We start from the raw sequence: 14,090 nt of genomic DNA, 5'->3' as shown, positions 1-14,090 counted from the left end.
ACTGGACAGCAGCAATATCAATTATTTTATGAGATCAACTCAATGGCTTGACATCACGCTATCCTGATATATTAACATAACACAATAGAAAGAGAGACAACACAAGAGAGAGAGAGAGAGAGAGAGAGAGAGAGAGACTTACAATCTCAGCTTTGCTCAGAAACCACTTGAGGTAGTCTTCTTGGATGTCCACCATACTGGTAATATCAGGGATGTAGAAGCAGTTGTATTCCACATGGCGCGCTTTCTGGTTCACCTGCACCATCACATCATCACAACATCAGGATTTGGAAATGAAATGACACATGCTGGAAAACACTGCATTAACAGACCTGTACCTCCAGAAACAATAAGCTAGAGTAGTTGTCTATTAGCACACTTTCACACTAGTCTCTAACGGTAGGTAGTGTTACCACTTATTAGGCAATATAATGAGACTGCACTGCTGTCATGTTAATTAATTCTGAGCATAATGTTGTTGTTCCGAAAGAACGTCCAAATGTATGTTGTTTCATTAGAGATGTTTAAAAGATAATTCTAGGTGACCTACAGAGCCATCTAGGATTCCTATTATTATTATGACCACCTACCTAATAGTGGGAATAACTACTCGTGGCTCAGATGACCCAAGCGAGATGTAGTGGCATGGACGGTATTAGGTGAGGGAAGGTGATATACCATTATAGAGGCACGTAAATTGCTCTGTACCACTCTCCAGAGTCCTCGTTCCCCCTGGCATCAATGGCCTGTCATGCTGTTGGTAGGGACTCAATGTGCAAGAAGACCTTCACTACAGTGGCTCTAGAACATGTCACAAAGTTTCTGAGATTCTAGCACAGGTAACTCCTAATCATCATGTCGTGTCCTTTGCCCATTACGATCATTTTGTGCTATGCTACTATTGACGGGTGTGCTGGCTTATTTACATATTTATGTGCAGTAAATCCTGTGACGTAGCACCTGTGACGCCCAGGACAGAGTTAATTCCAAACCACGGGTGGGCATAATGTTGTGATATAACTGGCGAAGGGTGGAGGCATCTGAGAAACTGCTAACTTTGTGGTATGTTCTACAGCTGCTGTAGTTAAGGTGTGTCTCGAAAAATGGACTTTTTTCGAGTTGAGTGCCTCCCAACGGCAAAACAGTAGTGCTCCATGGGCCAGTGATGCCAGAGAGGAATAACGGCTCTGGTAAGAGGTACAGAGCAATCGACGGGTCACTGTGGAGCAGTTTACCTTTATAATAAACACCATCCACCACCTAATACAGTTCATGTCACAATGTCTTTAGACTTTGGCAGTTTTAACTTTGGAACAGGTGCAGTGCCCAAGTTGGGCCATATTAAGTACACCCAGGGGGCATTTCACAAGGCAGGATTTCTCAGTAAGCCAGTTGACTTAAAAGTATACTAGAATGTCAAACTCTATTCTGAGTAACTTGTAACAGTATGGTAATAATAACGGAAAAAGAGATTAGTCAGTCACAGGAAGCGACCTGCCATGAACGCCAAACACGGGTGTGTCTTTATCCAAAAGAAAATCTGGCAGAACCAAAAACAGAACCAAAATGATCCAAATCCAGAAATGATACGTAACGGTCTAGACTCATATTTACACCGCCAATATTTACATAAGCTAGCAAAAGCCATTTAAGGCTAAGCATAACTAAGGCTACCACAGAAAGCACCGCTGCAGGTACTGTGGGGAAGCTAGGAGAGCGAGCTGGCATCTGTCGACAACTGCTTAAGCTAGCTACTTGCACAGTGAGCTAAGAGGACACTCAGAGGACAGCAACACTATCCAGGGAGACTCTGGAACAGTTACAAGAAATACACAACAATGTTCATGTTACAGTGCTAAGCTAGGCAAGGCTGGGCTATGGACTCCTGGGAGCAGTTATGTCGACATCCCCAGGAGCCCCCCATAAAGGAAACATGAATGTGTTTCAGTCTGACATAAAATAACTGGGTTGTAACACCACATCTCACCCCAGCCAAAGTCACATACTTAGTGTTTATACATCAAACAATGACTAAAATACTTAATAAATGCATTCGATGGCACCTTTAAGCCTAAAGATGAGGATTGTCCAAAATGAATGTCCAAAATGAATGTGAAGGCTACACATGGGTCTTAAGTCACCTGGCCAAGCTGAAAAATACCCCTTAGAGCACTGTACCTGTTCCAAAGCATAGAACCTGCCAAAATCGATATTATGATAAGTGCTGATAAAATGCTCAGCAAAGTATCAAGACTTAAATGAAGACTGTAAAGTTTGAAGATTTAATGCATCTTTTTTTTTTTACCATATTTCCCATCACTAGTTCAAGATTGAGGTACTCTACTTTGTGCAGTTTCTCCAGTAGTCTTAGGGTAGCGCTAATGTAGCTCTCCAGAAACACAGGGATGAGAAGGGCCTTTCCGCCGGTGAGTAGAAACACCACAATACTCTTATACATCTCCACCAGTCTGGAGAAAACTTCACAGTCCACTAACGACCACCAGTTATCTACAGAAAAACACAAACATGAAACATGAGACGATGATCCAAAACGTTCTCAGGAATTTTAGGTGGCTAAAGATTCTCAGTAGCTCAATAGCAAAAGATTCTCAATAGCTCTGGAAACGGACCATTAACAGTAATAAGTTGGGCACCATACGGATTGGCTACTCAAGTGAAAAGATGCACGTAGTAGCACATAGATGGAGACTGGGTTATCTTACCAAGCACTTTACTGGGGTTGGCATCCAGTCTGAGAATGGCCATGGCGAGGGGAATGGTCAGGGAGATGTAGTTTTTAGAGTCGTGGAGAGCTGGACACTCTGAGAGAATCAGGTAGATGCGCATGGCTTCCACGTCTGGAGGGGAGCAGGGGAGCTGAGGGATCAGCAGGCTCTCAAAGCTCTTCGTGGTCTGGAAATCATGAGCGTGAGCCAACCATGTCATAAAACAGCGACACGTACCACAGGAACGTCATGCTAAAAATAGATAAGTATTGGGACACCTGCTCATTTGTTGTTTCTTCTAAAATCAAGCATATTAAAAATTTGGATGAGCATTGCTGTGGGGAGTTAATTGCATTCAGTAATAAGAGTATTAGTAAAGTCAAGATGTTGGATGACCTCATCCCCACCTTCATAACTCATCCCAAAAGTATTGGATGGAGCACCAATCATCATTCTAGAGAACAGTTCCACAGCTTAACACCAGGGGGCTTTCTACCCCTCTAGCCCACGCCTGGCATTAGGCAGCATGGTGCCAATAGGTTGATTTTTATCTGCTCCAGACAGTCCTATTCTATCGGCAGGGATCTCTTCAGGAATTAGACAAGCTGTGTGTTTGTGTGTCAACATTGGGTGCAAGTTAACATAGCTAAATGCATTCATTAGTTGGGGTGTCCACAAACATTCGGATATATAGTGTATGTTAAACTGCAGGTGCTGATACTTTTAGAGCTAGCTGTGTGGGTATGTTCATTTGAGTGGGAGGTGGGACGCAAGGTTCGAACTGCGAAATAAAGAAAGAGACTTCACATTTTACGACTTCTCATACAGCAGATACAATAACAGGTAAAGTACACTGCTTAAAATGGTTCTATGGCTTTTGTCAATGCTGTAGAAGAACCTCTTTTGGTTCCTGTACAGAAGAATCCCGCGAAGAATCCCGTACACTGTGAATCTCTAATTTCCAAAAGTGGAAGCTTTTAAAGAACCTTTATTTTTAAGGTTTTTAAGAGAGAGTATATGTGCGTGTGTGTGTGTGTGTGTGTGTGTGTGTGTGTGTGTGTGTGTGTGTGTGTGTGTGTGTGTGTGTGTGAGAACTGGCACAGAAAAAGCAGTTCTGTCTTCTTTGTCTGCTTAAAGCTGGAGGTATCTACATGTTCTACATGGCCTGAAATGTCTTTACATGAAAGCTAAGCTCCAAGAGCTGCCAACTACCACAGCCTCCAGTAGAATAATCCCAGTACAGCCATGGCAGAAGGAGCCAAACACTGACACACCCCTGCATGTGCCAAACCAGACCTCAAAGTGAAGTATAACTCAAGTTTGGCTGATGAGCACACGTTCTCACTTGCTATTAGAAGGCCGGCTTCACACGGGATGACTCACCCTTTTAAACAGTGAGGGATGAGACCTCAAAACCCTTCGGGATGGAACAAATCTCATCCGTGTCACTCGCCAGATAGCTGCGGGAGATTAGTGGAAAGAAGCAATGTTTCCAAAGTGAAACGCCCAGCGGACTCAAACACGGCGCGGCAGTCAAAATAAACTCTTAACTGTGTGTTTCACTCCGAAAGAATTTATGACCACAGTATATACGGTCAGTGGGCTGCGCTAATTATAAACAGAACTGGCAGGATGTTTGGGAACACGGCAGGTCCCTTATTAGAGCTGGATTAGTTTTACCTGAGGACTTACATTTACATTTACTGCATTTAGCGGACTTTCTTCTCCAGAGCGACAGAGGAGTCGTGCCCAAGGACTCTTATTGGTGTAGCGCAGCACAGTCACACAGGCCGGGAATTGAACCCCAGTCTCCCACAAGGTGTGGTAGCTCATCTAGCACAAATCTGCAGTATTCATAGTGTTTAGCATTCTGAGAGTTACAATTGTGGCGGGAACCTGGAGGTCTTCACTGAGTCTTGGTGTAGTAATTAAACCTGCTAACAGGCACGAGTGTGGCCTTACAGCTGTCGCATGTGTCAGTTTGCGGCCGTGCGACACTGACATGAACAGCTGGCCTGTGACCTTTCACACTACAAGAGGATCTGTGAAAACAGCAAATCAGAGTGGTAATCCAGCTCTGACTGTGCTTCAAGCAGCATAATGCGAGAACTGGCCTTTCTGGGTTGAAAAACTAGAGCTTCTGGGCTCCCCCTACAGTCAGGAAGTATAATTCCTGCTCTCAGGACACACTTGCCAGGTGCATTTGTTGACAAGCTTGTAGTTCCAGAACCGTCACTGAAGCGGTAAAGTAATATTGCAGGATTTTACACTAATATTACTTGAATTATGCAGCATAACACTAGCCACATGGCACACTGCTACCTGCACTATGTAACTTTGTTGTAGCAGGAAGGACAACGCTTACACGAACAGCGTAATGTTGCCTATCCCAAATCCTGTGAGATCACTCTACCGCCTTAGTCCTTCAGTGACTTCTGGAACTACAGGCTTGTCAAACAAATGATATCACAAGCAGCACTCGGACTATAAGAACTCAGAGGTTATAGAAAATATATGGCGGAGCAGAGCTGAAAGGCAGAGGAATGACTGTGAAGCGTGTCTAGGTGCATCCTGGTCTGTTCATGTCCACACAGAACCGCAAGCTACTGCTCCCCTCGCTGATTAGCACTCGTGTGGAGAACAGGAATTAAAGGGCAGAAGTGGACAAGGAGCCAGGGGGTGGGGGTGGGGGCCCAGGAGCAAAAGGAAAATATAAATTCTCCATATTTCTGCTACATACCTGCTCCAGCAGTCGTGCGTAACCTGGCTTCATCAAGGTTTCAAACAGCAGCCTAACGGAGTTGAGGTCGATGCCAGGGACTTTGGGGTTGGTCTTAAAATGGCAGTCATCACTGTGAAGACACAAAACACACCATATAAACGTATAACTATCACTGGTCACTATAGCTAAGCAATATGACAATATTTTATCATATTGTGATCAATTTAGTTATTGTGATAACAGTATGCTTTTCTAAGCATATGGAGGAGCTGCAGCTTTCATTACTAACCATGTAATTAGACTGGATTAATTAGATGAAGAGCAGCAGATATTGAATATAAATCACTGTTTTCAGTATGAGAGAGAGAATCTGAATAGCAGTTTATAAGAATCTGTCGCTACTGATGTTTTTAGTCTGTGATTACATGTATCATAAATATCGTGTATCGCGAGAAAAGTCTTTAAATATAACGATATAATAGTTTTTACCATATCGCCCAGCCCTAGCAGTCACACAAAGATAATGTCTCTCCATCTTTCCACAGAGCTTTAATCAAGTCTGACATTTTATGAATTTAACCTGAAAACATCAGGCCTCATTCACCAGCCTTTCTCACAGATTTTATGAAGATTATGACATTCACCAACAGTTTCCTATTAGAGATTTGTTCAGTTTACGAGGATAATGGGATCCATCATCATAAGAGCAGAGCTGGGACCAATTCTAAGGATTAAAAACACATCATGGTGGAGCTCAGAGTGGTACAGTGGACTAAGGCTCTACCACTATGATCCGAGAATTGCACAACTGGCCTTGCTCTCCAACGGGATGATGGCACTCCCCCCACATTACTCCTACTATGGAGTTGTTGGTCAACACGGGCATCTGTTGGCTGAGGATCCGGTGCTTTCCTCAGAGCGCACTGGCAGTTTGAAAAGAGGTGGTGGCTAAAGGCAGCTAAAGGGGGTCTAATTGAAAGAGGATTGAGTAATTGGCCTTCCAAATTGAGTAAATTTTTTTTTTTTTAAAAACAAACAAACAAACAAACAAAACCCTAAAAACTAAAAAAAGCTAAATTTAAAGCCGGATGAACACAAGTCCAAATCCGTTAACAGTTGGGGGACGGGCTACAAAAAACCTGAATGTGAATTTGAACCCAACCAGCAGCCAACCTCAAGTGAGCGTAAATCCTTTTGATGCTCAACACCAGTTATTACAATCCACATGATGCTCTAGGACTGATGTGCCCACCCTACAGATAAAGACCAGCCTGCATGTGGGCCTTTTTATCTCTGTGGCTGCTCTGGGGGGGTCTCATCTACAATCACACTCTCATCATAAACACAGCAGAGTTAAGCCATTACACAGACACAGACACACACAGACCAACACAGCCTGTCGCCATGATGACCACAGCGTGGAGGTCAGAGTCCTATTTACAGTACACAGAGATATGGAGAAAATCTTCTAGTACATTAAATAGAGCGCATATTTGGCAACAATACAAGCATGATGTGTTCAGAAATTCCTTGGCTTAGATAAGTACAGATAGATATGCAGTACTGTGCAGGTTTGAGGCACCTAAGCACATTATTTAAAGACATTTCTCAGCAAATAGCACTTATTACTGTATTTTACAGTAAAAACTCTCATCAGAACAGATGCAGGTCAACATAAATCCAGTAAAAATGAGCAAGAGCTTCTCATTCTGAAGAAAGTAGTGAGAGTCGGTGAGCTAGTCTGAAGAGCAGAGTTCGGTTCCTCCAGGTTTCTCCTGGACGCCCCCCAGTCCAGCCAGCAAAGCGTGGAGGATGTGTTCAACTCAATCAGCAGCAGCAGCAGCTCACCTGATTTACCATCATTAAGCCCTGATTTACCACCAAACCAGGTGCTGATCTGAGGAGAACTCTGAATAATACTAGACTCCATGAGGAGAACTTAGAGATGTTCTAATGATGAACACAGTGATGCAGAAGCACCACCACTTTCTGTAGGAATAGTATATATTCCACTATATAGTGGGGAAAAAAGTATTTATTTAGTCAGTCACCAATTGTGCAAGTTCTCCCACTTAAAAAGATGAGAGAGGCCTGTAATTGACATCATAGGTAGACCTCAACTATGAGAGACAAAATGAGTTAAAAAATTCTGAAAATCACATTGTCTGATTTTTAAAGAATTTATTTGCAAATAATGGTGGAAAATAAGTATTTGGTCACCTGCAAACAAGCAAGATTTCTGGCTGCCACAGACCTGTAACTTCTTCTTTAAGAGGCTTCTCTGTCCTCCACTCATTACCTGTATTAATGGCACCTGTTTGAACTCGTTAACAGTATAAAAGACACCTGCCCACAACCTCAAACAGTCACACTCCAAACTCCACTATGGTGAAGACCAAAGAGCTGTCGAAAGACAACAGAAACAAAATTGTAGACCTGCACCAGGCTGGGAAGACTGAATCTGAAATAGGCAAGCAGCTTGGTGTGAAGAAATCTACTGTGGGAGCAATAATCAGAAAATGGGAGACCTACAAGACCACTGCTAATCTCCCTCGATCAGGGGCTCCACGCAAGATTTCAGTCCGTGGGGTCAAAATGATCACAAGAACGGTGAGCAAAAATCCCAGAACCACACAGGGGGACCTAGTGACAGACCTGCAGAAAGCTGGGACCAACGTTACAAAGGCTACCGTCAGTAACACACTACGCCGCCAGGGACTCAGATCTTGCAGTGCCAGACGTGTTCCCCTGCTTAAGCCAGTACATATCCGGGTGCGTCTGAAGTTTGCTAGAGAGCATTTGGATGTTCCGGAAGAGTACTGGGAGAATGTCTTATGGTCAGATGAAACCAAAGTAGAACTGTTTGGTACAAACACAACTCGCTGTGTTTGGAGGAGAGTGAATGCTGAGTTGCATCCAAAGAACACCATACCAACTGTGAAGCATGGGGGTGGCAACATCATGCTTTGGGGCTGTTTCTCTGCAAAGGGACTAGGACGACTGGTCCGTGTACATGAAAGAATGAATGGGGCCATGTATTGTGAGATTTTGACAAACCTCCTTCCATCAGCAAGGGCATTGAAGATGAAACGTGGCTGGGTCTTTCAGCATGACAATGATCCCAAGCACACTGCCAGGGCAACAAAGGAGTGGCTTCGTAAGAAGCATTTCAAGGTCCTGGTGTGGCCTAGCCAGTCTCCAGATCTCAACCCCATAGAAATCCTTTGGAAGGAGTTGAAAGTCTGTGTTGCCCGCCAACAGCCCCAAAACATGACTGCTCTAGAGGAGATCTGCATGGAGGAATGGGCCAACATACCAGCAACGGTGTGTGCCAACCTTGTGAAGACTTACAGAAAACGTTTGACCTCGGTCATTGCCAACAAAGGATATAAAACAAAGTATTGAGATGAACTTTTGTTATTGACCAAATATTTATTTTCCACCATTATTTGCAAATAAATTCTTCTTCAAATCAGACAATGTGAATTTTTTTTCTCATTTTGTCTCTCATAGTTGAGGTCTACCTATGATGTCAATTACAGGCCTCTCTCATCTTTTTAAGTGGGAGAACTTGCACAATTGGTGACTGACTAAATACTTTTTTTTACCCCACTGTAAGTGTTTTACTTTTAGTTTCTAATCACCTTCGGATAGTCTAGTTAAATTTAACTTTTTTCTTTTACCTTTTAACTTTAATTGTATTATTATTATTATTATTAATTCATCATTTTATTTATTTTCCTTTTCCTTTTTTATAATCCTTTTTTAGCTTGTCTACTTATCATCCTTTTATGTAATCTTAATAATTGTGTGTGGTCATATTTAAATTTGATGACTTTCCCCTTCTTTATTAAATCATAACTTTTTTTTAGTTTGTTTGTTTTTTGTATTTTCTGCCTTTATTTTTTTAAAGTCTTTAACGTTTTACTTTACTTTGGCAAGGTTGTCTATATATTTCTTCTTTTAGTTTAACCTGATTAGACGCAAGGTTTTTTTGTATATCTTTAAGTAATAAATGCCCAGCTGCATTGAAAATGAGGGCACCCCCTTAATGTATTTCTGAGTGAAAATGAAGGGTGATTGGTTGATTGATTTACAGAGTAAATAAAACACTTTTTTTATTCCATTAGGTGCCTAAAACTTTAGCACAGTACTGTATCCAGTATATAATCTGTACCAGTATAGCAGTTTAGGTGTCCCACAAGAAGATGAAGGTTCATTTCAGCAGTCTTCACAAATCCAGCCATTAAAATACATACACAGTTTATTTCTTTTGAGGAAATCAAGTTTCTGTCTGGTTAACATTTACAGTACTGTGTAAGACTCCCTCCTTTTGACATAATTTTAAGTGAAGCAAAGCATCAAAAAAAAAAAAAAAAGGGTCATGTCATGATGCTGATACATCAACTCTATGCTGGAACACTGTATGTAGGAATCACAGCTTCATTAATTTTATAATTGCTAGGTTAAATATTAGCCAACCGATCGTTATCAGTACCAATCAGTACTAGATTAAAAGCATGATAAATACCCCCATTGATGCCCAATCTCATCAATTAATCTCATTACACATAAGACCACGATGTGCAGCGCAGAGCAAAAGCCATCTCTCAACCAAATTTTCGCAAGGGCATTTTTAGAGCGGGCTTGGTCCTCCCGGCCATTATACCAAACGGGGAGTAAATGACACCATTTGAGACTTACATAATCAAATAATCTCTCCAGCAAATGTTCGGCTCTCTTTTTAGTAGAGGAGATTAATGTGAAGTACGATTTAGTGAGGACAGCATTATGTAGATGATGATAATGCTGATGATTCCAAGGGTCACTCCTCACAAAGAGATAATCATCCAGTCCATGACTCAGCCAAAAGATGTTCTGTTCTTTTATAGGACAGGGCAGAGGAACGGAATCTGGGCGTATAAAACACCAGCAGAAACGAGAATTTGAACGTTAAGTGAATTTGAAGGTTTGTAGAAGAGCAATTGAGAATCACAGCTGGCGATGTATGACTGAATCTATGTCTAAGAGGATTGATTTTCTTCGTCTTCATCTTCATCCACTTTATCAACTTTATTATCTTCATCGTAGTCTTCAACTTCGTCTACTTCACCTCCTTCATCGTCGTCTCTTTAACTTCGTCTACTTCACCTCCTTCATCGTCGTCTCTTTAACTTCGTCTACTTCACCTCCTTCACCGTCGTCTCTAACTTCGTCTACTTCACCTCCTTCATCGTCGTCTCTAACTTCGTCTACTTCACCTCCTTCATCGTCGTCTCTTTAACTTTGTCTACTTCACCTCCTTCACCGTCGTCTCTAACTTCGTCTACTTCATCTCCCTTATCGTCGTCTCTTTAACTTCGTCTACTTCTCCTCCTTCACCGTCGTCTCTAACTTCTTCTACTTCACCTCCTTAATCGTCGTCTCTTTAACTTCGTCTACTTCACCTCCTTCATCGTTGTCTCTAACTTTGTCTACTTCACCTCCTTCACCGTCGTCTCTAACTTCGTCTACTTCATCTCCCTTATCGTCGTCTCTTTAACTTTGTCTACTTCACCTCCTTCATCATCTTCTCTTTAACTTTGTCTACTTCACCTCCTTCACCGTCGTCTCTTTAACTTCGTCTACTTCATCTCCCTTCGTCATCGTCTATTTCATCTACTTCATCAATTTCGTTGTCTTTCTCTTTCACTTCATTTACTTCATCATCTCCTCAACTTCAACCAATTTCATCTACTTGTCATCTTCATCGCTGTCTTTCATTTCGCCTATTTAGTCATCTTCAACTTCATCATCTTCATTTTTGTCTTCAATATAGTTTACTACATCTACTTCGCCTCCTTCATCTACTTTATCATAGTCATCAATTTCATCTACTTCATCAATTTTGTTGTCTTTATCTTTGTCTTCAAATAAGTCATCATCAACATCACCATCATTATGGTCAACTTCGTCTACTAAGTCATCTTCAACTTTGTCTATTTCACCATCTTCATCATCTTGATCTTCAACATCTACTTTGACTTCTTCACCTTTGTTTTTAACTTTGTCCATTTCATCCATTTTGTCATCTACCTATTCTTTGTCTTTCTACTTCTTCATCTTGGTCATCAACTCCTTATTCTTGCATCAAGAGCCTCCCCAGAATCGCTGGGTGCAAGGCAGGAATTCTCCCTGAACAGGGCACTAGTGTAGGAGTGTGCGTTTGGTACATACCCATTAAAACCTAGGGTCAATTTATCATGCCCAGTTCATCATGCCAGATTGCATAAGAAAACCAGAGCGGCCAGAAGAAAACCCATACAGACGTGGGGAAAACACACCAAAGAGCAGTTCCCTTGGTCTGGATCAAAGCAAAAATGGCATATTCATTGCACTTGAGTTCTTTCAGCTTTCACCCTGATGTATTAGGCATCAAACCAAAAGGTGTAAACAGACGTCATACAGGTAAAAAGTCAGAGATGGGTGGGTAGATTTAATGACCTACATTCAGTAACAGGTGCTATAACTTTGCACAACTTATCCGATACTGCATTAATCAGTAGAGGTGTGTTTAGAAATTTCATTTTTCGAATTAAATCGATCTTCCTTTGAATGATCTGATATCGAAGCCTGAGATCAATCTTTAAAATTTGCATACTCAACCCCTGCACATTGGACGTTTCACCCGCACAGTCAATTTAGCCTCACAGGCAGCTCTCATAAGTTCACCTGTTGTGCGTTTGCTTGGCCGAGTGAAGCGCACTGAATCATTTTTTTCATCGTAGTCACAAACTCAGAGTTCATATAAAGGCTGTATTTTTATATTTTAATAATGGTGTGAGAGTGTTCCTTGTACATTTACAACATTGGTTCTCTGAAAATCTCTTCATATTTAAACAAAACATATTGTATCTGAAATATGCCTAAATGAATCGATACAGAATTGAATCGAAACGAATCAGAAATCAAATTGAATTGGGACCTTGTGAATCGGAATCGAATCGATCTGGGATATCAGTGGTGATACCCAGCCCTGTTAATCAGTGTGCATGTGAGTGTGAGTGAAAGGAGGAGAGAGGTCCAGCGAGAGAGAAAGACAGACGAATAACCGGTCTCATCATCCAAATGCACTCAATAACCCATTGAACCTGCCTCACCGTCCATCCTCCCCTCTAGGACACATCAGCCTGTTTGAATGGCGACCTCAAGCTTTCAAATCATAACAGGACAAATAAGACGTCATACCGTGCTGTACTCGCCTGCCTCAGCGGCAAGTAAACAATGAATAAAAGCTAGTGCATGGGAGGGCAGTCACTATTACACAAGACTTTTAGTGAAGTTTTCTTTTACAGAGCCGGGATCACAGGGATTAATCATCATCACTGCTTACCTCTGGTCCAGAAAGCTGGCATTCCAGCATGCAGTTGAGGACAGCAGAAGGATGATGTCACTGTATATGGGACAAAGAGCAAATTCATTAGTGGACAAAATAAACAGGATCATACATGACATTAAAAAGTCATGTGAAAAAAAAAAATGAGGACACCTCTGGAAAAGCTTTCTTTTTTTTACATATTTAAAATAAATATGAACTGTTGTTTATAACTGAGAAATTAAAGAAAAGTCAGTAATAGAAAAAGAAAGAAATGGACAGTTCTGAAGTGGCCAAGTCCATCATTATCCTATTAAGATGCTGTGGGGCAAATTTCTAGACAGCTGAAAGAATTCTGCATGGAGGAGTGGGAAAACCTATCCCCCAGTCGGTGTCAGAGATTCGTATATATGACGGTTATAGGAAATGTCTAATTGAGGCTATTTAATCCAAAGGGGAGTAATAACAGCTATTATGGTGTCCTAACCTTTTCCTCAATAGGAATTCACAGGCCATCATTTTTGGCTTTAATTTATATATTTTTTAATAAATGAAATAAAGTGAAATATTGATTGTTTTTACAAAGGTGATGCAAGTACATAACCTTTATTTACAAATATTGCTTGAAAGACGACCAAATACTGATATGTTTGTATTTAAAAAAAAATAAATAAATAGTATTAAATGGGGTGTCCCACAAACTAAACAGATTCAAATTAGCTGGATAAATTAAAATGACGCATTTACATACACCACATTTTGGAGAGTTTACAAACAGAGCTTTAGTGAAGATGCCAAAGTTAATAATCGCCTACAAGTGTAGTACAAGGCATGCTGTCCTTCATGTTCTCATGTAGCAAACCACAACCAGTAGATAAAACATCAATAAACACACTGCTCTGATAAAGACCAGCCAATGAGACGTGCGGAGGCCAACAGGCTGCTAATCATAAACACACAAATGAATGAATGATCACCTTCTGAATCATTGGCCAGTTGTTCTACAGCTCAAATGCTTTAACTGTCGCAGCACAGAGAGCCTGACCACAACACTGGCAATCAAAACGTACTGCTCAAATGTTGTTTTTCCACTACTGTGGAACTACGTTCTCCTCTGGCCTTGACGGCTGCTTCCCACTGTTTCAGCCCGTTTTCAGAACTGATTTCAGAAATGGTCTAAATGAACTGCTTCCTAACCATTCTTCACTGCTGTACACACACCTCCTACTACAGTGGCTGAGATTTGCTTCTGAAAACACTTCCAGACACAGTCACATACTCTCTCAAT

General features: G+C 41.4%; 1 protein-coding gene across 1 annotated transcript in view; it reads right to left on the bottom strand.

The window, feature by feature from the left end:
• Window positions 1-14,090, bottom strand: part of LOC140554963 (probable E3 ubiquitin-protein ligase HERC3) — a 52,638-nt gene that overhangs the window by 17,566 nt on the left and 20,982 nt on the right. The window contains exons 11-15 of the mRNA XM_072678518.1: window positions 12,821-12,880; window positions 5,467-5,578; window positions 2,724-2,913; window positions 2,345-2,508; window positions 143-256 (exon numbers count right to left, since the gene is read on the bottom strand). Coding sequence (XP_072534619.1) covers window positions 143-256; window positions 2,345-2,508; window positions 2,724-2,913; window positions 5,467-5,578; window positions 12,821-12,880 — 640 coding nt within the window. The remainder of the gene's footprint in view (window positions 1-142; window positions 257-2,344; window positions 2,509-2,723; window positions 2,914-5,466; window positions 5,579-12,820; window positions 12,881-14,090) is intronic.

Source organism: Salminus brasiliensis, chromosome 4 (genome assembly GCF_030463535.1).
Source record: "Salminus brasiliensis chromosome 4, fSalBra1.hap2, whole genome shotgun sequence".
Lineage (NCBI taxonomy): Eukaryota > Metazoa > Chordata > Actinopteri > Characiformes > Bryconidae > Salminus > Salminus brasiliensis.
This window is presented reverse-complemented; position numbering and strand designations above follow the sequence as displayed.